This window comes from Sphaeramia orbicularis, chromosome 3, assembly GCF_902148855.1.
Source record: "Sphaeramia orbicularis chromosome 3, fSphaOr1.1, whole genome shotgun sequence".
NCBI lineage: Eukaryota > Metazoa > Chordata > Actinopteri > Kurtiformes > Apogonidae > Sphaeramia > Sphaeramia orbicularis.
This window is the reverse complement of record NC_043959.1, coordinates 13,644,835-13,671,685: the sequence shown is the minus strand read 5'-3', so window position 1 is coordinate 13,671,685 and position 26,851 is coordinate 13,644,835. Positions and strand designations below refer to the sequence as shown.

Genomic DNA, 26,851 nt, shown 5'->3' with positions numbered 1-26,851 from the left:
GTACAAGGAAACATACGAGTGTAAAAAGAGACCGTGTTACTGGAGTAAGAGTGAAGACATACAGACTCTGAAGTGTTGTTAAAGTGTATGATTAGAAAGTCTGACTTTCTGTTTACTGACTGTCAGTGCAAACCTTCACATCATATAAATACAGGGACCAGACAGTTCAACTGTTCTAATGTGAAATATAATTTAAAAAAAAATAGACTGAGAATAATGTACGTTAATGTCATACACTAAAACATGTTTCAAACTGTAAACAGAACCATTTATAAGTAAAGAAAAAAAACATCAGAATAGAATAGAATAGAATCGTCTTTATTGTCATTGTTTTACTCCAGTCAGTGCAACAATATTAACAAATCACCAGTACAACAGAAATAAGAATAGAGGCCCAAAGTATTAGTTCGACAGTCTTGTCTCAGTCTATGCAGTAAATAAATACTGACATTAATATGCTTGTCTACTTTCTGCCACAAGAAAATGGAGTGGAGTCGATGAACAGGCATTCAGTGAAGAAACTGCAGCACATATGGGATTCTCTGATATAATAATAATTATAATAATAATACATTTTATTTGTAATGCACTTTACATTTTTATCTAAAAACCTCAAAGTGCTACAGGCAGGGAACAATAAATACGATTAAAAGGGAAGTCAGAAAATAAAACGATAATAATAATAATAATGATAATAATAACAATATACTGTTTTATCTGTTTTGTCCTTCATCTGTCAGTTAAATGAGATCTTTTCTTTGACACCAGCTGTAACTGCTGACACACTTCTCGCGTGCAACCACTCAGTTTGCATTTTACGTTTCCACTTGAGTGTTTGTGTGTGTGTGTGTGTGTGTGTCGTGTGTGTGTGTGTCGTGTGTTCTCTGTCATCAAAGTCTCGGTGGAAATGATCTTTAATTCTGTCTGATTCGTTTGCTCCCAGCCCTCATATTAACCCCATCATCAAATGTAGTGTAAATATACCGTACCCTCTGCTCAGGAAGACTATAAACCAGCAGCACTAAGCTCTAATTGACAGTGTTTGGAATTACTACCCTCACAAAGACAGACACACACAGGGAGGGAGGGGGGGTCTGATTGGCTGATAAATCCCAACATCTTGATTGAGGTCATAGTGTGGCTTTCCTTCATGTGCAGACACACATGTACACACGCACACGCACACACACACACACACATACACACAGACGCACACACATACATGCATGCACACACACATACACACATACACATACATACACACATACACATACATACAACTACAGACGCATACACACACACATGCGCACACACACGTACACATACACACAGACATACATGCGCACATTCATACACACACATACTGTACATGCACGCACACACATACACACAAACACACACATGCACACACACATATACAGACATACATACGCGCACACATACATGCGCACGCACACACACACACACACACACACACAGTGTGTAGGTCTGTGCTTCATGGGTTCGTTTTTGGCTCAGTTTAGCAGTTGTTTGTTCCAAATGCAGGCTTTTTCCATTGTGCCCTTTAACTTACCATACTAAAGAAGACCTTCCATCTACAGCAGTGTATCACACAGATTCTTTTTGGTTACACCCTGTAGAAGCCAATAATGTAATAACAGCTGATAATGTAATAACAGCCGATAATGTAATAAATTTGCCATTTTTAAAATGTAGTAAGTCAATAACGTAATATCTGGCCAACAACGTAATAAAAGTCCTGAACCCATAACGTAATAACTTTTGGTCAATAACGTTATAACTTATTGGCTGGTTATTTATTATATTATTGGCCTGGTAAAAAAAAAAAAACTTCTTTGCAAATGTAATAACTGAGCCAAAAACGTAATAAGTTATAATGTTATTGGCCAAAAACTATTACGTTATCGGTTCAGGACTTTTATTACGTTATTGGCCAGATATTACGTTATTGGCCTATTACATTTAATAAATGGCAAATTTATTGCATTATCAGCCGTTATTACATTATCAGTTGTTTTTACATTCTTGGCTTCTAGACACCCTGAAACAAGATTCCCCAAATCCAGGAAGATAGATTCAAAGTCTTCTGGATCCAGTGTTGTGTAGAACACATTGGACCTGAGAAAGTTGACTCACTGTCCTCTCTGGAACTGTTGAGGTCACTGTCTTGTAATGTATGCGGAAATTACTAAAAATAGTCACTTGCCCAATGAAGGGTTAAAAACCTTAGCGACCCACTAGGGCTGCACGATTTTGGGCAAAAATAAAATTCCAATTTTTTTCCTCAGAAAACTCGATTTTCAATTTTGATTTTCGGGTAAAACTACAAAAGACAACAGAAGTTGGCATGTCGCTTTTGTGAGCAGCCTGCAAAGCAAGGCACTAGTGCTGTTTATTGGCAAGAATCTGGCGATACGATACAAATCACGATACTGGGATCACAATACGATATATCACGATATATCATGATACTGTTAAAAAGGCAATTTTTTGTTTGTTTCTTTTTAAAAAATGATTATTTCCTGGAAGAATTGATTTGCACAAGAAATATGCACAAATACTAAACACATTTTTATTTGATCACAAGATCTAATGCTATATCACAAAATGTTCCTGTGTTCAAACTGAAATTCTGTTTTACAGACATTACAGTTTAAGGCCCTGTTCAAATGTTCATATTCTATTAGTTCAGAACTAACATCAGAACATTATTTTTGTGTGACTGCATCAAAGGAACTACTATGATTTAATAAAAGAGTGATAAATAATAATAAATAAGATCTAAACAATGAAGAAAAATAAAAAACAAAAATGAACCTTCACTATATCTGCATTTGAATAAATACCTAAAAATATCAATACAGTACTTTTTAATATTGATACAGTATTGTGAAATGAATTATCGTGATATATTGCAGAACCGATATTTTCTAACACCCCTACAAGCCACTGCTCCCTACCTCAAATCTGTGACGGTATCACTGAATCCCTGAAAATTCCGTGATGGGCCCACAGACGTTATGGCAGTGGAAGTCAGTGACAGGCATCAGGCATGTGTGCATGGACTGTGTAAGATGAGTGATCCCCATGCATTTGTATTTGAATTGGGGGATCCGTGCGTGGACCACAGCTTACATTGGTATCACTACAGCAGGCTTATCACAGATTTAAGGTCCGTGGTCATTACACAAACGTCTGTAAAAGACGCTCTCACAGTTAGGAGGAGGAGCCTACGGTAGCCCGAAGGCACGTGGCTCCGAGACACAAGAGATTAAATCGATTTGACGATTTCCCTTTCTTAAAAATCGTCTGAATTAAAAAATCTGATATTGATTTAACGTCCTCAGACCCAGCTATGGGTTTTCTGTCCACATTTGTGGACAAGAGTTTCACAACTTCATACAAAAAAAAAGAAAACTGTCCACCACAAAGGACATTCCATAAAAATGTTAAAAACTGCATCTGAAAAAAACTGTTGCATCATGATGTTTCCAAATATGGGCACTTATTTAATAAAAAACAAAAAAAGCTGGTACTTTGCTGACATTTCCTGGGTCTTAGGAGGTTAAAATCGATTAATCGTGCCGCCCTGCGACCCACTTTTGGGTCATGTTCCACCAGTTGAGAAACCTGGACCTAGAGCAGAGTGTGTAAATATTGTGTCTGCTTAGGTATTACATCTTTTAGTCAGCTCTTGGCTCATCTTGTTGCATCTTTCACACCATTTTTGGTCTCTACATTGTCAGAATCAGAATCAGTTTTTTTGCCATATGCAGAAAAACTGCATTGGAAAATGAGCTGCAAGAGCTCAGAATAACAATACATAAAAGACAGTAACAAGGAAAAAAACAATGAAAAATTACAAGAATCTGAGTAATAAAAAGACAGGTGCCCCCGTAGATCAACTGACACTCATGGACAGAGTGCATAAATATAAAGTGTGTTATTTATACACAAATACAAAAATAAAACATACACCACAGGTGTCAAACATGTGGCCTGGGGGCCAAATCCAACTCACCAAAGGGTCCAATCTGGCCTGTGGGATACATTTGTGAAATGCAAAAAATTACACTGAAGATATTAACAATCAGTGGTGTCAGAATCATTTTAATTCAGGTTCCACATACAGACACATACAGACCAATTAGATTTCAAGTGGGTCAGAACCAGTAAAATATTATCATAATAACCTATAAATAATAATGACAACCTTAAATTTTCTCTTTGTTTTTTTGGTATAAAAGTAAGTAGTAAGTAAAAGTAAGTAAAATTACATGAAAATGTTTACATTACCAAACTATACTGTTACAAAAAATGTGAATAACCTGAACAAATATGAACAACTTACTTTTAAGAAAAGTAAATGCAATTTTTTCAATATTCTGCCTGTTACTAAATGTTTTGTGCGATTATAATGCACATGTGTAAATGATAAACTGGTAAACCGAGGCAGAATATTGTTAAAATTACACTTGTTTTTCTTAAGACGATTCAAGTTGTTCATGTTATTCAGATTTTTCAGGAAACTTTGTAGATGTAAGCCTGATCATAATATAATTTTATTTTTTTCACTGTTATTATTTTACTGGTCTGGCCCACTGGAGGTCATATTTGGCTGAATGTGGAACTGAACTAAAATGAGTTTGACACCCCTGGCATACACCATACATTGTTAAATATGTGATATGGAGTTGTTAAGGCTACACACAGCACTGGGAAAAAAACTGTTGGCAGAACGAGAGGTAGAATTTTGATCTTATTACACCTTTGACGTCATTTAATCCTGTTCCATCTACATTTTTCATGGCGTTGTTGCGGTCACCCCTGTAAACTCCTCCTCTGTCGTGGGTGATCATTGGGTACCAGCTCTGTGACCCACTTTCATTCCCACTCTAACTCTGGGAACGTCAGCTCTGAAGAATGGAAACAACAGGCAGGGCCGATTTTAATAGAAGCTCATTTATTTGTTCCATTTCATTGTTCTCATTTATTATTGAGCGGAGGGCCGTATTACAGCAGGTTGATGCAAACACAAAGGTATTCCTGCTAAACGTCCAAATATTTCATCTGTTGGCACGGAGCAGGTACAATTACAACAGTTTTGCCATGAAGGAATGTTTATTTGTAGACTTTGCACAGCGTTCCATTACATTTTTATTGAAATGATATTTGGAAACGATTACATTTCCAAACTGAACATCTGTAGTGGTGAGAAACTCATAGTTGAGCATCATCGAGTGCTTTTACAAAAGCCTCATGTAAAAAGGTTCAGGGTTTGTGGCTGAACAGGGAAACATTTGCCCAAAGAACTGAAAACCTCAGAAATGCTGCTTCAGACAGAACCAGGCCTCTGCGTTAACGTATCGCTCTCCTTTCTGGCCTCGTTTGCAGCTGTCTGGACACACTCATACGGTCCAAATCCAGGGACTGAGCGTGCTCATTAAACCTCTGCAGGAAAGCTATTAGTATCAGACATCACAGAACGTCTTGCTGCCTTTGACTCTGAAATACAGCCCTCCATAGATAAAGATACTGTGCCAAAAAGGTTGAGCTCCGTCGTCTCCTGCTGCCGTCTTTATTCAACTCAGACCAAGCATCAAGTGTTGCCTTGTTGCCATGAACCCCAGTGGAATGAAAAGGCAGACCCCAGTCAGCAGACCATCAGAGCACTGTGGGCCTTTTTTCTTTACTAAACCTCTTGTTTGCTTCATCTGTGACAGATATCAATGAGTGTGAGATCGGAGCCCATAACTGTGACCGACACGCCACCTGCACCAACACGGCCGGCAGCTTTAAATGCAACTGCGCTCCAGGATGGATTGGCAACGGACTCAAGTGCACAGGTAAGACTCCACACTGCAAAACATGACAGCCCCATTTAGTTCTGTCCACTTATTTTTGCTCTTCAACTCAAAGAGCTCCGACTAGTTTTGGAGTTTTAACTCAACTGTTCAGGTTTTCAAAAGTTAAATGTTCATTAGTTCATTGTCTTGACTTATTGAAAGTTTTTTCATCTAGGTGCAAGTTGACTTAACTTGTATTTACAAGTTATCAGTTGAAAAAAAAAAGAAGAAAAGTGGCGGAATGGGGAGGGGGTTTGTGCGTTGGAGAACAAATACACTCAAGGAAAAAAGAAACGCACCATTTTCATTTTCTCGATTTTTTCAGAAATATGACAGTTATTGCAAAATTGAAAACTACAATGAGTTCAGTACTACTCTGAGTCAGAATGAAATGATTGTTTTCCCGGTTCCGGTTGGTTGATTTTGATTAGCAATAAGAACTGTATTTTGGTATTCCTCACCCATGTCTGCTCATGAGTGAAACTCACAGATGAATTGGACCTCTGCTCAATTGTGCACAACCATTCCCTATAAAAAGACACCAAAATGGAGCAAAAACACATTTGTCCACAATGTCACTACTACTGCAACCGGAGACAGATGGGGCCATTGGCATGTTTCAGCTGGACGGAGCAGACGGGCCGTAGCCAGGGTGTTTGGAGTCCACCACTCTACTGTTGTACACCTTGCTGAGCATTACCACACCACCAGCTCCTCCAACGACCGTCCCAGATCTGGTCGACCGCATTACAACCACTGCACAGGACCGTACCAATCAGCTGTCACATCTCCGTGACAGGTTTCGGCCCGATTGGGCCCGATTGGGCCCGATTGGGCCCGATCTCTCTCCGACTCACTCCATATTAGATGAGAACACGTTGAGTTCATTTACCTCCTACATTGCACATTAGATCTGCAATGTGACTACTGCGCACACGTACATTGCGATGACGATGCTCAAACGATACATTGTGCAGCTCTAGTCCGATGGCATATTTAAAGACATTAATTGCCATTCGTTTGACCTTTCAAAGTTGCTCAAGGTCAAAGGTCATGACACCAAATGAAAGCCCATATGTGACTTCCTATCTATTGCCAATAGTAATTATATCCATATATTCAACTGTTTTCAAGTTACAGCACTTTAAAATGTGTCCCATTATAAACCAATGGGGATTTGGAAAAATTCAAAAATCAATATTTCCTAATTCTTTGAACAAACTTGGTAGACCTGACCCAAAGATGTTCCACAGCAATTATCGAGTGAAGGGAGGACACTTTTCTGAGCTGAATCAAGTCTGTGTACGCACTAACAGATAAATGACATGTTACATCACATCCAACCAAGGTTATTAACGTTAACAAAAACTAACGAAATGACGAAAACTAGAATTGAAAAAACATTTTCGTCAACTGAAATAAATAAAAACTATAATTAAAAGAAAAAAAAACAATAACTAACTGAAACTTTGTGTGTTTATAAAACTAACTAAAACGGATAAAAGTTATGGATAAAATTTCCTTCGTTTTCATCTTTGTCAATGTTGGATTGATACGAAATCAATTTATTTTGCTCGAGCTATTTTACCTAGCAGCACCATATGATATTTAACGGTCCGTCACTTGTGGTTTCCAGTCGTCTTCTGGTCCCCACTCTACCTGGAAAACTGGAGGCTAAAGTTGGGAGAAAGCAGCAGAGTCCTGTCTGGGATTTGTTTGAATACGACGGAGAAGAAGAGAAAAGATACGACTAAACTAAAATTAATACTAAAACTAAACTAAAACTAAACATTTAGAAAATAATGAAAACTAATAAAAACTAGCAAACCTGCTCTAAAAACGAATTAAAACTGACTGAATTAGAGAAAAAAAGTCAAAACTAAATAAAACTAAACTATAATGAAAAATCCAAAACTATTAGAGCCTTGCATCCAACTTCAACAGCTGTAATTTAGTCGTGAATGTTTGTATGTGAAACAGTTAAATAAATCCCAGTGTGTATCTATTTTTTTCAGTGTGAATTAGATTTTAATCAGATTTTCACATTTCCGTTGTGTTCGGTTGAAACCTCCTCCAGCCTGTTGTGAACTTGTTTTATTTGTATGTGTTTCAGACCTGGACGAGTGTTCCAACGGAACGCACATGTGCAGCAACAACGCAGACTGTCTGAACACCATGGGCTCGTACCGCTGCGCATGCAAGGACGGCTTCTCTGGAGACGGATTCTACTGCTCAGGTCATTGAACGCCTCACACACTGGCACTCAGATCCTACACCATGGACCTCACACTCATTTTAGTTCAGGTTCCACATTCAGCCCAATGTGAGCTGAAGTGGGCTGAACCGGTCCAATAGTAGACATAAGAACTTTTACATACCTAAGAATCCACATTTTTCACTTAGTTTTAGCGTGAAAAAAGTTTATTCTTCTAATTTATTATGTATCATGTGTTTGCTCTTGTATTCTATTGTTAATCTTATATTCTATCTATCTATCTATCTATCTATCTATCTATCTATCTATCTATCTATCTATCTATCTATCTATCTATCTATCTATCTATCTATCTATCTATCTATCTATCTATCTATCTCTTTCTCTTTCTCTCTCTCTCCTCTCTCCACTCTTTCTCCTCTCCTCTCTCTCTCTTCCTCCCCCTGTCCCTGTCTTCTCTCTCTCTCCTCTCCTCTCCCTCTCCCTCTCCCTCTCCTCTCCTCTCCTCTCCCTCTCCTCTCCCTCTCCCTCTCCCTCTCCTCTCCTCTCCCTCTCCCTCTCCCTCTCTCTCTCCTCTCCTCTCTCTCTCTCCTCTCCCTCTCTCTCTCTCCTCTCTCTACTCTCTCTTTCTCTCTCTCCTCTCCTCTCTCTCTCTCTCCTCCCCCTCTCCCTCTCTCCTCTCTCTCTCTCTCTTTCTCTCTCTCTCCTCTCTCTCTCTCCTCTCTCTCTCTCTCTATCTATCTATCTATCTATCTATCTATCTATCTATCTATCTATCTATCTATCTATCTATCTATCTATCTATCTATCCCCCCTCTCTCTCTCTTTCTCTCTCCTCTCCTCTCTCTCTCTTCTCTCTCTCCTCTCTCTTCTCCTCTCTCCTCTCTCCTCTCTCTCTCCCTCTCCTCTCTCTCTCTCTTCCTCCCCCCTCTCCCTCTCTTCTCTCTCTCTTCTCTCTCTCTCTCTCTCTCTCTCTCTCTCTCTCTCTCTCTCTCTCTCTCTATCTATCTATCTATCTATCTATCTATCCCCCACCCCACCCCCTCTCTCCCCACTCTCTCTCTCTCTACAGACAGTGACGAGTGTGCAGAGAACACTAATCTGTGTGAGAGTGGTCACTGTCTGAACATGCCGGGCGGTTTTCGCTGTGAATGTGACATGGGTTTCATTCCTACTGCTGATGGAAAGGCCTGTGAGGGTAAGACACCACCACATACTGTATGTGTTCCTGATAATCCAGAACCTTCTGAACGGCCTCCACATCCTACAGTAGTTTTATTCTAATAGATGTTGTTCTGGTGAAGGACAGTTTGTTTTTTGGAAATCAGAAAAACAACCACTGTTTTGGTTTAGGAGAAGTGAAGCACACATGTTCAGCATCCACATGGATTCAACTGACACAAATTTGGTAATAGACGGTCAACTACAGATCTGTTTAACCCACAAAGACCCAGTGCTTTTGCTGAGCCAGTTCCCAAAGTCACTTTTCTATCAATTTAATCATTCTTGAGCGATTTATCAACATTTATGATAATATTATTCTCTGTATTTCATGTTTTTTCAGGGTAAATCAGTGGTTCTCCACCTTTTTACAGTGGAGTACCCCCTGAAATATACTTTTTACAGTGGAGTACCCCCTGAAATATACTTTTTACAGTGGAATACACCCTGAAATATACTTTTTACAGTGGAGTACCCCCTAAAGTAGACTTTTTACAATGAAGTACACCCTGAAATAGACTTTTTACAGTGGAGTACCCCCTAAAGTAGACTTTTTACAATGAAGTACACCCTGAAATAGACTTTTTACAGTGGAGTACACCCTGAAATATACTTTACAGTAAAGTACACCCTGAAATAGACTTTTTACAGTGGAGTACACCCTGAAATATACTTTTTACAGTAAAGTACACCCTGAAATAGACTTTTTACAGTGTAGTACACCCTGAAATATACTCTTTACAGTAAAGTACACCCTGAAATAGACTTTTTACAGTGGAGTACACCCTGAAATATATTCTTTACAGTAAAGTACACCCTGAAATAGACTTTTTACAGTGGAGTAAACCCTGAAATATACTTTTTTACAGTGAAGTACACCCTGAAATAGACTTTTTACAGTGGAGTACCCCCTGAAATACACTTCTTACAGTGGAGTACACCTTGAAATATACTTTACAGTAAAGTACACCCTGAAATAGACTTTTTACAGTGGAGTACACCCTGAAATATACTTTACAGTAAAGTACACCCTGAAATAGACTTTTTACAGTGGAGTACACCCTGAAATATACTCTTTACAGTAAAGTACACCCTGAAATAGACTTTTTTCAGTGGAGTACACCTTGAAATATACTCTTTACAGTAAAGTACACCCTGAAATAGACTTTTTACAGTGGAGTACACCCTGAAATATACTTTACAGTAAAGTACACCCTGAAATAGACTTTTTAAAGTGGAGTAAACCCTGAAATATACTTTTTTACAGTGAAGTACACCCTGAAATAGACTTTTTACAGTGGAGTACCCCCTGAAATAGACTTTTTACAGTGGAGTACACTCTGAAATATACTTTACAGTAAAGTACACTGTGAAATAGACTTTTTTCAGTGGAGTACACCCTGAAATATACTCTTTACAGTAAAGTACACCCTGAAATAGACTTTTTACAGTGGAGTACACCCTGAAATATACTTTTTAACAGTGAAGTACACCCTGAAATGGACTTTTTACATTGGAGTACCCCCTGAAATAGACTTTTTTATCCAAGTACCTCCAACTCTCACTTCAGCATTTATGATTGTAAAAAATGAGTCCAAAGGCGCAGGAACACATTTGTACAATGTGTACAATATGTACTAGAAAATATATTATCAATAGGATAATTAAAGAAATATACATAAGTGTGTAAATTACAGTTGTGTGTAATTATAATGTAAAATACTTCTCAATATAATATATTCATCATATTATCCTAACAAATGTCTAATAAGTTGTCCTTTCCATGTCAGAAAACTCCTGCTCATAGTTGGACATATAAACCCCCTCAGTGACGTCATCAATCCAGACAGTTTCAGTCTGCAGCAGCACTGAAGAAAACTGACTGAAATAACCCCTGGTCTTTTTTGGCAGATTTTACACATGTAATAGCTGTTTGATAGCTGTATCAAATTCGATTTCCTTCTACAGGAAAACATAGGATTAACTGATGGGAGCGTTTCAGTGGCGGAGTGTTTTCTATGTGTCATATGTAAATTTGTAGGATTCTAGCGTTGACCATCTGGTTGTATCAGTTCCAAGTGTGTGTGTTTTATCACATTGACTAAAACTTACACAACAAAACTCCTATGTAACACAGGATATGGTTTTATCATATCAACAGAGTTTTATGTTCTCCTTTTACATGAAAAAAAAAAAAAAAACAACAACAAGGATTTAACTTCATGTCGTTTATATGCTGTCTGCATGGGTTTCTTATTGATGGCAAAGTTTTTTCAGTGGTATTTGAATAAAATAGGTTTAGATTTCTCATCTGCCCGTCTCTGAATTCAATAAGAGGCAAATTTATTGGTCCCCGTAGAAGCCAATAATGTAATAACAACCAATAATGTGATAATGGCCGATAATGTAATAAATTTGCCATTTTTAAAATGTAATAGGCTAAAAAGCAGCACTTCCTAAAAAGTAAACACATACTATAAAACAACTGTTATAAGGTCATAAATGGACAAAAAACACTCATATTCACTATTTACAGCTTCAAAATGTATGTAAAATCTCTGAAAACAATCAACATGCTTCTGGACGTCACTGAGGCACGGGATTGGCCCCATATGTAATGTTTAAGGAAATGGCCAAAAATAGTCACTTGCCTGATAAAGGGTTTAAAAAAATGAAATTAAGTTGAAATCATATTTTCAGTTAAAAGAACCAAGTTGTGGCAATACTGGGGGTAATACCTGCAGGTCTGGATAGAAGGGCAGATAAATACTTGTTAAATATATAATTCACTTTTGCCTTAAAGTCTAGAACCATCAGATGGAAGAAACCAGAACCTTCCTCATACACTGTAAAAAAAAAAAAAAGTAGAAAAAAAAAGGGTAATATTCCGGAAGCAGGGGTGCCAAAAAAATACTGTAAAATAATGGAAAATAACCATCTCATAAAAATACAGTAATTTTCCATAATTAAAATATAGTTTTTGTGCCCTAACTTTACATGAGATTTTGCTTTTTTTTTTTTACTTTTTAATGTTTAATAAAGAATATTTACATGTATTAAAATAATCAAATTACATATATATAAAAAAAAAAATATATATAATATATATATATATATATATATATATATATATATATATATATATATATATAATTTTCAATGAGACTAAGTTGTACAATCCACTGATAAATACTGTATTTGGACAATTTATCAGTGCTTATACATGTTATATATTCACAAAAATACATTTATTCAACATTTTTGTTGTGAAACCTCCCATAATTACACAAGATATTTGTCAATTAACAAACAAGTCTTGTTAAACTTACAGAACAAATACTTCTTTTATGGTTAATTGTCAGTAATTTTATCTCATTTCATTATTTTTTTATAGTATTGAACTTTAAATTAACAGTTTAATCTCATAAATAAAAAATAAATATTTGTGAAATTATGATACATTTGCAAATGTATTTTAACTATATTTTTCTGTGAAAAAAGAAAAAATCTCTTTTAAAAAATGGAAATTTTATCGTTATTCACAGTTACAGTTTTTTTGTGTTATTTTACATCTGACATGTAAAATCACAGCCTATTTTTGTCATTTCATTGATATTTTGTCATTTCATTGATATTTTCCTTGTATCTTAAAAATACAGGAAAAATCTATAAAATAAACAGTGAAAATTCTGTTAAATTACAGATTTTTTTTTTACAGTGTACAATACACGGATTCTAAAAGTTTAGGATATTTATCAAATGGAGCAGATCCCATTCTCACTAAGGGTTCAGAGAACCACCTTTACTAACAGATGGAACCTCTGCCACCTTTATCACTGCAATAATAATAATATATATTTATATATTTTTTAAAGATTTGTTTTTAATTAACAGAAGCTTTTACAGGATATTTATGGTGTTTAAAAAAACATCTACAGTTTGTTACAGTGAGATAAGGCACAAATAAATATTTACTGAGATAAAAGACAAACAATTTTTCAGATAAAACACATTTTTATTTGACACCCGCATACAAAAATCTGCATTTAACACGATAAAAAGGACACGGAAATTCCACGCTACTATTTTTTTGAATATGTTTTTATTCCGTCACAGGTGCATTTTGGGAATTGAAGTAAATATTCAAGGCAGACGATTTGACAAAAATGACCACTATTGCAAAACTACTCGTGATTTATTAGTGTTTAAATGTTCAGGTTCCGTATGTAACACCAGTGGACACGATGGGTTCCACACCAAACCTGGAATGAGACTGAGATTGATGAAAAACCCACATGTGTGGATTAGAAAAACCACTAGGATCAACACATTGAACACAGTGTCTTTATTTAGAGTCTATAGAAGACTATTTACACACATTTACACATCTAATGCACTGACACCCAGGGAGATTTAATGTCCATATTTGGGTCCTATTTTTGGACCCAGTATTTTATTATAAATTCATTAATTATGGGATGGATCAGAGTAACAGTTATAAATTTTTTTGCATGTATCTGAGGTCATCATTAGGTCCATCCTGGGGGGAAATATGTCTACATTTACCTTTTATTATTTGGTCTAAAAAGATGGAAAAGTGTCAGATACTAAAATTAACCCAGTTTCATGGACAGACCCACATACAGCTGAGAAAAAGGGAAATAAACTTATTGAAATGTACAGGGGTTGGACAAAATAATGGAAACACCTTAAAAAATCAACAAAATATAATTTAATATGGTGTAGGTCCGCCTTTTGCGGCAATTACAGCCTCAATTCTCCGAGGTATTGATTCATACAACTTGTGAATTGTTTCCAAAGGAATTTTAAGCCATTCTTCAGTTAGAATACCCTCCAACTCTTTTAGAGGCGATGGCGGTGGAAATCGACGTCTTACTTGAATCTCTAAAACTGACCATAAATGCTCAATAATGTTGAGGTCTGGGGACTGTGCCGGCCATACGAGATGCTCAACTTCATTAGAATGTTCCTCATGCCATTCTTTAACAATTCTAGCTGTATGGATTGGGGCATTATCATCTTGAGGTGAAGGTGTTTCCATTATTTTGTCCAACCCCTGTATTTAAATCAGGGGTCTCAAACTCATTTTCTTTCAGGTTCCACATTCAGCCCGATTTGATCTTCAGTGGGCCGAACCAGTAAAATAATAACAGAATAACATATAAATAATGACAACTCGAGATTTTTGTCTGTGTTTTAGTGCAAAAAAAAAAAACATTATATGATGAAAATACAGGCTTTTATAAACTATCCAAAAAAAAGATGTGAATAACCTGAAAAAACTGAAATTTCTTAAGAAAAATAAGTGCAATTTTAACAATATTCTGCCTCAATTTATCATTTCTACATGTGCATAATGGATCAGATCTACAAAGACACTAAACACTGAGTAACAGGCAGAAAATAGTTGAAATTCTGCTGAATTTTCTTTAAACATTTCAGGTTCTTCGTATTTGTTCAGGTTCAGGTTAAATGAGACCCCTGATTTAAATACATCCATTGTATTGTACTGATAAAAAAAAAAAAGGTAAATCTAATAAAAACTAAGTTAAAAAAAACACCCGTAATGACCAGTGTGACCTGAGCTGACCTGTAGTGGACACATGACCACCTTTGTGACTGGAAGCAGAGTGGGAGTCATTCTTCCTGATAAAGACATCACCTGTTGGATCCAGTCGAATGAGCAGACTGACCCCACGGTGCTGATGTGTCCCACATCTTTAACAGTGTGTCCAGTCCTCCCTGTGTCAGCCCAAGCACCACTGGATAGTAATGATTTGTGCAGAGGTTAATGATGTGGAAGAGCCCAGTTTCCGACCCCTTGGCTGCCTCTGATAGTGTCTGTTTGTCTGTCTGTCTGTCTGGATGTGTCTGCCGAGGTGAGCAGCCTTCACTTCCTACTGCTGGCTGCCAATTTTCCACCATGATCCCATGATCCACTAATCCCTCACAGCTGCCCCCCCCCATCGTTCCATTCTAACTTTCTTTTTGCCTCTTCTGCAGACATTGATGAATGTACCTTCGCTGGTATCTGTGTCAACGGACATTGCCGGAATATTCCAGGCCTTTTCAGATGTGAATGCAACATCGGTTATGAACTTGACAGAAGCGGAGGAAACTGTACAGGTAAGACTAGAGAAAGTACTGGATACGTTTACAAGCACTGGGTACATTTACGTGCACTGGGTACGCATATATGCATTGGGTATATATCCCATATTACTTGTATATATCCTATATTACCGTATATATCCCATATTACTTGTATATATCCTATATTACTCGTATATATCCTACATTACCCGTATATATCCTGTATTGCCTGTGTATATCCTTTATTACCTGTTTATATTCTATATTATCTGTATATATCCTTTATTACCTGTATATATCCTATATTATCTGTATATATCCTTTATTACCCGTATATAACATATATATATATATGTATATGTATGTGTATATATATATATATATGTATATTGTGCATGTACTTGTTCTCACTGTTTTCCCCAAACCAAGGTTCCAGGTTCACGGTTCACTTTATTGTCATTACATGTCGTATATACATGAAACCAAATCAGCCCTCAGGACCAGCAATATACAAAGTAAAAGTCCTATAAAATGAATCCTATATTAAAATAATAACAATAGAACCTGATAATAACATTAAAACCTAATAATGAATAATTCCTAAATCCTACAGTGCCAGATTACCGCTGTCTGTTTCTGTCCCAGTAGATTGAACACAGTGTGAAGGGTCTTCAGTCTCTAAGTAAAACTAACTTTTTGCTGCCTTCTTGCTTTTTGTGCCTCAGATATCAACGAGTGTGCGGACCCAACCATCTGTATTAACGGAGTGTGTGTGAACATCCCTGGAAGCTATCACTGTAACTGCCCCCGAGACTTCGAACTCAACCCCACCCGGGTGGGCTGTGTGGGTGAGGGTCACCAGGTTCACTCTGTCCATCTGTGTCCACTGATACTGACCTGAAGTATAAGACACACCCTGCATCCATCCATCTGTCTGCGTCTGCGTCTTATTCCTGTAGATACTCGTTCTGGAAGCTGCTATCTGGACGTCCGATCCAGAGGAGACGCGTCTGAGAGCCTTGACTGCTCCAATGAGATCGGCGTGGGTGTTTCCAAGGCGTCCTGCTGCTGCTCATTGGGTCAGGGCTGGGGAAACCCCTGTGAATCCTGCCCCTCCGTCAACTCCAGTAAGTCAGGACAGCCCACTTCTGTCCTCATGTTTCTGTTCATGTTTCTGTTGGATCATTGAATCTGTAAATCAGTTCAAATGGGGTTTTGAGTTGGACCAACAGGTTCTGACCGCCGTACGGAAGCTCTACATCTGGATGTGTGGTTGGACGCTGTAACCCAGCTGACTTTACACATGCTCAACGTTAATGTATCTGTAGTTGAATGAGAAGAATGCAACACATCGAATGAATGACATCCACCTAACCTACACAGATGTGACATTAAATGAATACTTTCATTCCATTTCTGTAGATGGTGTAAAAGGGGCGGGTCGAACGGTGACATGGTTACATGTTTTATGTTCAATGGGCTCAAACTTTGTACATATATTATCTGTATCAGTGTTTCTCAACAGGGGCGGTATGGAGCACTGTCAGGGGGCATTTGGAGTGAGAAAGCTGAGGGGGTGGGGGCGCTGAGACCAAAATGGGGGCGTTAGTCTGGATAAGTGTCAATTTCAAGCAGCATGTTATGGAAATGCAGAATTTCCGTAACACTGGGGCCTCTTGCCAGGTCATCGTAAGTAAGAAGCTGTTCTCAATTTATTTAGCCTGGTAAAATAAACTACTACTACTACTAGTCCCCCCCCCAAAGTGCTTAAGCTACACTGAAGTTAAAATTTTGGAAAGTTTGTTGGAAACTTTTAGACTTATTAACACTGATTTCAAGTAATGTTAGCCTATTTGTAGCTTTCCTTCACTGGTAACTTTGTCGACCTGCCTCATCTTTTGAAGGTGTGTGTGTGGGGGGGTGTGATGTATGCCGTAAAGCAGTCCAGTTTGTCGTTCTTTTTGTGTCGGGGTTCCAACCCTAAACCAGAAGTCTCATTGTGTCAGTGCAGGAGATACAGATGCTCTGGAGTGATGACAAAAGAGTAACTGAACCTTTTGGGAGTTGCTGTTGAGGGTTTTTTTTTTTTTTAATGGAGAGGGGGAAATATTTGTTTTCCAAAATACCCATCTACATGTAAACATAGCCCTAAATCCCCAGTCTGGAGACTGGGTTTTGAATCCCCGTGAAAACACTGATATTGTTTTCAACAAAATTTCTAAAATCCACATCCCGACCCTGAGAGGCAACATCCCAGTTCCCCTGCACGGATATTTGTTGTATATTCACACATGCTGTACCACTTTTGTCCAGCAGTCACCGCCAAAGCGTTCACATAGTTCTGGACATAGCAACGGGATTGTAAGGCTATTGTATTCTAACATTACTGATATCTCCTAAAACATTGGTCCGATCAACTTACTGTTTTCACTAGTCTGTTCATTGACCAAAAATACATGAGTATGACAAACTGCAGCAGTCACCTCTGTATAGAGTTAGTGTGATGCCCGACACACACACACACACACACACACACACATACACACACACACACACACACAGAGTCCACTCCCCTTTTCTAATACAGATAGTAGACTTTATGTGCCGCTCTACCAACACACTGACCACATGCAGCCTGTTCTTGTCATGCGATCAATGTGTTTTTGCTGTTTTTGTTGCTGGTAAGAATGAACCAGCTTTGTGCAACGTACTTGGTAATTACCAGCAGATGCTTCCAGACACTAGAGAGAATGACTCATCCCCTTTTTCTGTTTAAGAAAAAAGGTTGCTTCTCTGACCAGAACTAAACGGTTTCCTTGAGTATCTGCAGTCATGTCCGGTCTACTGGACTGCTTTGATAGTGGTGTCATCTGGGATGACTGATCAGACTGAACGATGCCAACACCTCCGGGCTAACTGGTCATGTGACTAGAACCCATCATTTGTTGTTCCTGGCAACAAAGCAGCTTTTATTGGTTTGTCTGTTTTTGTCATGGTTGTTATTTATAATGATGTGGTGGTGTGTTTTGGGTTACAGCGGAGTACAAGACGCTGTGTCCTGGAGGAGAAGGCTTCAGACCCAACCCCATCACCGTCATCTTAGAAGGTCAGTCATGTGACTACCCTGGTCGTCTAACTCACAGCCCCTTTCTCAGTCCTGTTTTATACTCATCTGTACTTCATAGACTATACACACTGTACACTGCACTCAACTTCAGAGGGCATTTTTGTACTTTGTACTCAAGTACAGTTACTTCATACACCGGTTACTTCTTACTTTTTTTAATTTAGATTTTGCACAGTGGTTAGTGGAACAAATGTATAAAATTCAACACACTGTTGAACATTGTTTATTGTTTAAATGGATCCCTATTAGCTGCCACCATAAGGGTGTGGCTACCCAATCCATACCCAGAAACTGGATTGGTACCTTGCATGCACGAAATTATGTCACATCCATCATTCACCGTTGTCGTTTATGGCTGATTCTGCGAAACTGTTACTTTAACAAATATAGATTTAATAGGAAAAAAAACCCAAACTGCTAATATAACAATAATATATACATTGCATTAAATTCACGGCGGTTTCTGTAGGTTCTGTCGGAAAAACTCAGGCTACAGTCTTCTCCTCTTCTAGGTGGTGGGCTGGACCCCAATATCTCATTTTTGATCAATATTGAGAAGTTGTGTGTGATTTCTTTGCAAGACGATATACTAAAAAATTGTTCAAACTTCTTTTAAACACTTAGTTTTAAGCAGGCAAACCAGCAGGACAGCTAAATTAAGTTTCATGGACAACCAGGATCCACTTCTGAAGATATTGGAAAAGTAACAGAGACGAAAATGTTCTCAATAATAAATTGATCTTTTTGCTTAAACAATGCTGATTTACGCTTCTAAAATTTAAATAATGTCAAACTTTCGTGTATAGCGCATGAAAAACAAAACACGGGACAGGATGTAGACGTGTTTCTCTGAGCATCTTGCATGCGGGGTACCGATCCGGTTTCCATAGTTAGCCATAGTGGTTGCTACTCTTCCTGGAGTCTGTAAAAATAGAAATACAGTTACAAAATACATACATAAAGAAAAACAAGTTTACAGTTCATTGTTATCAGCAAGCTGAACATTTCATCTCAACACATAAACCTTAAAACATTTAAACCTTTACTTTACAGTAACTTGGATTGAAAGAGTCACAACAATCATTTGGATTCCTGTATTTTCTTGAGTAGTTCCTGTTTGAGTGTTTTTTTTTAAAACAGTATTTCTAACCTGATTAGATTCTAAACTTCTCGTTTGTCTTTATTTCATTGACAAGTGTAAGAATAGAGAAAAAGTTCAAAAACTGAGCCTGAGATATATTTACTGTTTCTGTTTGAAAAACTGGATTTAAACTAATGCAAGATTTACTACCAGCACAACCATCAGTCACACACTGCTCTCTCCATAATCTAATACTTTCATATATAATAATATAATGTATTTCCTGCATAGTGAAGAAATTAACATCAGATCAGCATATAGATCACAGGTGTCAAACATTTGGCCCATGGGAAAAACCAGCCCGCCAAAGGGTCCAATTTGGCCTGTGGGATGAATTTGTCAAATGCAAAAATGATGTTGAAGATATTAAGAATCAAGGATGTTCAAATCATTTTAGTTCAGGTTCCACATTCAGACCAATATGATTTCAAATGGGTCGGACCAGTAAAATACTATCATAATAACCCAGAAATAATGAGAACTGTCAATTTTTTTTCTTTATTTTAGTGTAAAAAAGTAAAATTAGATGAAAATCCTTTTATAAAAAATGTGAATAATCTGAACAAATTTGAAAAAAATGAAATGTCTTAAGAGAAGTGAGTGCAATTGTACTAATATTCTGCCTGTTACTAAATGTTTTGTATATTTGTAATTAGGGCTGTGCATTGGCAAGAATCTGCCGATACGACACAAATCAAAATACTAGGATCACGATACGATATATCATGATATATCATGATACTGTTAAAAAGGCAATTTTTTATTGGTTTTGTTTCTTTTCTTAAAAGATTATTTCTTGGAAATATTGAATTACACTAGAAATCTGCAAAAATACTAAACACATTTTTATTTGATCCCAACAGGATCTAATGCTATATCACAAAATGTTCCTGTGTTCAAACTGAAATTCTGTTTTACAGACATTACAGTTTAAGATCCTGTTCAAATGTTTATATTCTATTAGTTCAGAACTAACATCAGAACAGTATTTTAGTTCAATCCCAACAAAGGAACGAACATTATTTAATAAAAAAGTGTTAAATAATAGTAAATAAAATATAAACAAAAAAGAAAAACAAAAAAACAAAAATGAACTGCTGCAATATCTGCATTTGAGCAAATACCTAAAAATATCGATACAGTATTGTGAAATGAAATATCGCAATATATTGTAGAATCGATATTTTCTTACACCCCTATTTGTAATTGTAATATAAGTTGTAATACACATGTGTAAATGATAAACTGAGGCAGAATATTGTTAAAATTGCACTTATGTCTCTTAAGACATTTCAGGTTGTTCATGTTATTCAGATTTTTTAAGGAAATGTTGTAGATGTAAACATTTTCATCCTGTAGTTATACTGTTTTGACTGTTATTATTTCGCTGTTTTTGCCCATTTGGGATCATATTGGGCTGAATGTGGAACCTGTAAACCCAGTTCAACTCCAACCACAGCTGGACCAGGTCCATCATCTGGACCAGTTCAGCACCAGTATTTATCCAATAACAGACAAAAACACACAACATTTACATCAAAACCATCACATCCTTCAACCTTGTTGGAGAGAATGTAGAGATATCCATGTAAATCATACTCATGTCTTTTGGTTTTGTCCTAAACTTGCACCATTCTGGGATCATGTTTATTCAACAGTTGTTCAGATACTGGGTTAGACAATCTCCAAAACATGTTTGCTGATGTATTTTGGATGTATTATGGGTAATAATGAAAGAAAAAAATGATAGATATTTGTTTAAAATACTATTATCAGCCTGTAAAAAGGCTATTACCAAAAAAAATGGTGCACATTAGAACCACCTACAACTAACAACAGGATACAAACTATGAATGGAATATTTAAGATTCTGACCCTTAGACTGAAACTGAAGAAGAACTGAGTCATGATAAATGGAAGAAATGGACAATCTTCATTTCAGCGTCATATGACTAAAAACAATTGTTAGTCACAAGGTTTATTGTAGTCAGTGTATCCCAAATGTCCCCTATGTTTGTCTTGTTCTGTAATGTACATAAAATAAACAATAAAAATAAAGTAAAAAAAAAAAAAAATCACATCCTACTCACCACAGATGATCATTATTTTTATATATAAATCTACCCTCCTTTCTTTGAACCCTTCTTGTCACTGTCTTGTAATGCATGTGGAAATGACCAAAAATAGCCACTTGCCCTATCTGCGTACTTCTCCCACCACTGAACAGCGAACACACATCCACCCATCGCTAACTGCCGTTTTCTTTTCCTGTCAGACATTAATGAATGCCAGGAGCTGCCAGGCTTGTGTCAAGGAGGCCAGTGCATTAACACCTTTGGGAGTTTCCAGTGTGAATGTCCCCGAGGTTATGCACTCAACATAGAGACCAGAGTCTGCGAAGGTAACTGCACAGTCTGCCCCCATCACACATGCACGTTAACAGACAGGTCACCCACTCCCCTTTTTCTATTGCCCCGGGGTATTTTATAATGAGGATTGTGTTCAGTGCAGACACTTGCACCAGGAAAAACCAATAAGAGGAAAAATCCAACAAATATGTGGACTGTTTGGTCCCTGTAGATGAACCTGCAGATCATTCTAGTTCAGGGGTGGGAAACCTGTGGCTCCAGGGCCACATTTGGCTCTTGGGTCCTTTTCCAGTGGCTCCATGTGGGTTTGTCAAAAACATTAAAATGAATGAAATTTTTTTTTTTTTTTTTTTACTCCATCCCCCAAAGAGGAGTCAAGGGTATTGTTTATGGTTCAATTTGTTTGTTTCTTTGTTTGATTATTAACACTCTAGCACCAAAACTATTGATTGAATTCATACCAAATTGGGTTTATATATCACCAGTGACCCAGAATAGATTTCATTATATTTTGGGAACAGTATGTCAAAGTTAAAATTTTTTTGAATTTTTCAAATCTTTTTTTTTTTCCCTGTTACTTTGAATGAGCGAAATTTCAAATGTTTGTAGCAGCAAAACTGTTGGTTGATTTCATACCAAATTTGGTTTATATATCACCAGTGACCCAGAATAGATGTGATTACATTTTGGGAAAATTAGGTCAAAGTTCAAACTTTTTATGAATTTTTTTACATCTTTTTTTTTCTCCATTTACTTATAATGGGTGAAATTTCACATGTTTGTCTCAGCAAAACTATTGGTTGAATTTATATCAAATTGGGTTTATGTATCGCTAGTGACCCAGAATAGCCCGGAAAAAGCCCGGTTCAGACGATGAGAAAACTGAGTCCAGAGGAAGGAGGCTGTGATGTGGTCAGCCTTGGACAGAACACAGATGACAGAAGGAAAGAGGAACAGAGAAACGAAGAAGATAGGGGAACTGGAGACGAATGAAAAAGGTGTTTAGCAAGGCAAAACAGGGAACGGAGAAGGGAGGAAGGGTGAGGGTTAGACAGTGACATGTGGCTGGCAGCATTTTAATTAGCAGTTTAATTAATTATTGTGTTTGTTGGCCAGGAGGACAAACGCTGCTGTCTTCTCTGTTTAGTCCAGATCTATGACAGCGTATTAAGGCCACATAACAAAGTAATAACACTGTCACTATGAGAATAAAGTTGTAAAATATCAAGATAAAACCTGTAATTTTATGAGAATGAAGTCGAAAACAGAGTCATAATTTTACAAGAATGAAATCGTAGTATTATGAGAATAATGTCGTCATATTTTGAGGATAAAGACATAATATTATGAGAATAACATCGTAATTTGAAAACAGGCAGAAATAATATAATCATTTATGAGATAATGTAGAACTTTTGGGGTTTACGCACGGTGAAATACTGCACCGATTAGCCCCACCCACCATCAACACATTAGCAATAGTCTAAGGACTTTGAAGCCAGTTTGCACACACCATTGCAGTTTTGCCAATTTCACTACACCTGAAAAACCACCTCTTACAAGCACAAAAACTTTTCATCGAAAACAAGAGTTTTGACGAAATTGTCATTTTTCCATTAGGCGGATTTTTATGCACAAGTTAAATTCATACAATTTGAGGGTCAATGGAAAAGTGACGACTGAGGCAAAGGATTGGCCCCATATTTAATGTTTGCGGAAATGACCACAAATAGTCGCTTACCCGATAAAGGGTTGAATACACTGGATTTGAGGCATTTGAGAGAATGCAGTGGGTTTTATTTTCCTTCGATGTGTTTCTTTCTACCCCACCCCCTACCCCCTCCATTCCATCCTCATTTGTATAAGACGTTTTAAATCCTTTCTATCCGTTCTTGTTTCTGTTGTCAGATATCAATGAATGTGAGCGTCCTGGAATCTGCGGCCCAGGCCAGTGCTACAACACCATCGGGAACTACACCTGTATCTGTCCGGTGGACTACATGCAGGTCAACGGAGGGAACAACTGCATGGGTAGGTCTGCACGCTGCTGCGCTAACAGGACCGTCTCACAGCGGCGTTTTCTATTGAACGGCCTCTTTGTTTCACACAGACATGAGGAAGAGCTACTGCTACAGGAACTTCTACTCCGACAACAGGACGTGCGATGGAGAACTCACCTTTAACATGACCAAGAAGATGTGCTGCTGCTCCTACAACATCGGCCGTGCGTGGAACAAACCCTGTGAACAGTGTCCTGTGCCCAGTACCGGTGAGAACACGTACAAACACAACACAGTAAGACAGTGCCTCCCCACCCCCACCCCTTTGGAGGACAAAAAACCTCCAGGCCCCTCTCAACCCCAACAACATTATAACAGTGGTGCAATTAGAACTTTTATTGAAAGAAATATCAATATCCTAACAATATTTTTTGCTTTTCCTTGAATAATTTTTGTTCAAATAAAAATAACTTAGATTTTTGTTTGAATAATCCAAATAAACTTAACCAGACTGCAATATTTGTCCAAATAAAAATAGGAAATGTGCAATTATCTTACAACTTTTTGCAGCTGCCTTTTTAAGTTGTGGGTTGTTTTGTTTTTTGTTTTTCTTTTTGTCTTTCCTTTTTTTTGTCTTTGTTTTTTTCCTCTTTGTAAATGTCTGAAAATATGATAAAATCAGTAAAAACTTAAATGGCAAAAAAAATTATCTTACAACTGCACTGCAAAAATCAAAATCTTACCAAGATAATTTTCACTTGTTCCATTGGCAGATTTTTATGCTCAATTCAAGATTTTTTTTGCTTAATTCAAGCAAAAAAATTCTGTTAGTGGAACAAGTGAAAATTATCTTGGTCAGATTTGTTGAAATCAGATTTTCCTGATCTATTGTCTATAAATCAGTTCTTATATCTCACTGAAAAGTTCCTCTTTAGGTGATTCTGTCTGATTTTAAGTGTGATGAGATATTTGGACTAGAAATGAGACAAATACACTTGGTAAGATTTAGATTTTTTCCAGTGTAAGACAATGCAGTTCCTTTTTTTAGTCCAACACATGTTGGTTCCACAGATGAACATGTGACCAATGTCAGTGGGTCCATGAGCCCGTTTCCATTGGACATCTGAGAACATTCAAGTCCAAACTGGTCCAAAACACAAACCTGTGTGTCCTCTATGTGTCTTTTCCAGTCTAGTCCTTGTCCATTGTCCAAACCTAAACTCTTTGTCTAGTCTAGTGATGGATCACCATGGTAACAGATTGGTTTGGTGTCCGTCCACAAAATGAGTCTAGGATGCTCCAACCATCAAACATTAGTTCCACCTCATACATGTTCAAACCTGAAGAACAAAAAAAGACCCAGGACTGATCCATGACCCCCCTGGGAAGACTTCACACACACCCCTAGAGGGCCCACCCTCTAGGTGGTAAAAGTACTCACATTCTGTACTTAAGTACAAGTACAGCTACTCAAGTGAAAAAATACTCTTGTAAAAGTAGAAGTACTGATTCAACTCCTTTACTTAAGTAAAAGTAAAAAAGTACAGCTTCTCAATTGTAATAAAATACAAAAGTAAAAAAAAAAAAAAAAATGCATTTTTTTGCCACGAATGAAATAATACTTATTTAACCAGACAAAATCAAAAAAGTTTCCGTTTTCTAATTCCACAGTGAATGGTACTGCACCGGGTCTGGTATCCGACAGGTAACCTGCAAAAACATGTGGGGACGGGTAATAAATAAATAAATAAAATAAATATAAGAATTTTCATGGGTATGGGCATGGATAAAATTAAACAAAATGCAGGCGGGTAGAGGGCAAGGAAGTGAAAAAATAGAAGAAGATTCATGGATGAAAATAATTTGCAGGACATTTAATGATGATGATTAATTCAGATGTGCCTAATTAATCAGTGGTCACAACAAGAAGTAACTGTAGAAAAAGTAACGAGCCTATTCTGAGAATGTAAGGAGTATAAAGTACAGATATTTATGCAGCAATGTAGGGAGTAAAACTAAAAAGTTGCCAGAAAAATAAATACTCAGGTAAAGTACAAATACCTAAAAAATCTACTTAAGTATAGTAATGAAGTACTTATACTCCATTACTTCCTACCTCTGAGTGTGACTGACAGAATGAGTTTTTTCTGTGTTCCACCCGTTCAGATGAATTTGCCATCCTGTGTGGCAGTGAGAGACCAGGGTATTACATCGATATCACCACTGGACGAGTGATTGGTAAGATTTACCCATGAACACTTCAGGTTTGATGTGATCAGAGAGGATTGTATTGTCCTCGTCCTCAGCTTTTGTGCTGCTCTTCTTCTAGATATTGATGAGTGCAGGGAAATCCCAGGAGTGTGTGAGAACGGAGTGTGTATCAACATGATCGGCAGCTTCAGGTGTGAGTGTCCCATCGGCTTCATCTACAACGACAAACTACTGATATGTGAAGGTAAGACGTCAACTCCACCACCGATAATGTGAGGCCTTGTCATTTTATGAACTAAACCACTTTAAACCAGTTAAACCCTTTAGAGTTCACTCACAGAAATACTCTGAAATTCTAAATTCCAACCTTAGTGAGTTATTGGAGGAAAGAAATAGAAAAAAAAAAAATTCAAAATGTTTTACTGTTATGTAGAAAGTCAAGGTTAATTAACATGTAAGGTGAGAGGAGCATGTATTTTAGAACATTAGTCCCCCGTGCGTGCTGGTCCAGACCCCTTCCACGTCCACATGAACCCTTTGAACATCAGTCCTTACATCAGTACCATTAGTACAAGAAGTGGACCTT

The 26,851-nt window shown here is 37.3% G+C and overlaps 1 protein-coding gene across 1 annotated transcript in view; it reads left to right on the top strand.

Annotated features, from left to right (window-relative positions):
- LOC115417119 (fibrillin-1-like) overlaps positions 1-26,851 on the top strand; it is a 169,175-nt gene that overhangs the window by 90,896 nt on the left and 51,428 nt on the right. The window contains 12 exon segments of the mRNA XM_030131109.1: positions 5,745-5,867; positions 7,981-8,103; positions 9,155-9,280; positions 15,328-15,450; positions 16,143-16,265; positions 16,377-16,544; positions 18,455-18,523; positions 21,961-22,086; positions 23,963-24,085; positions 24,165-24,323; positions 26,221-26,292; positions 26,384-26,509. Of these exon segments, the coding sequence (XP_029986969.1) occupies positions 5,745-5,867; positions 7,981-8,103; positions 9,155-9,280; positions 15,328-15,450; positions 16,143-16,265; positions 16,377-16,544; positions 18,455-18,523; positions 21,961-22,086; positions 23,963-24,085; positions 24,165-24,323; positions 26,221-26,292; positions 26,384-26,509 (1,461 nt within the window).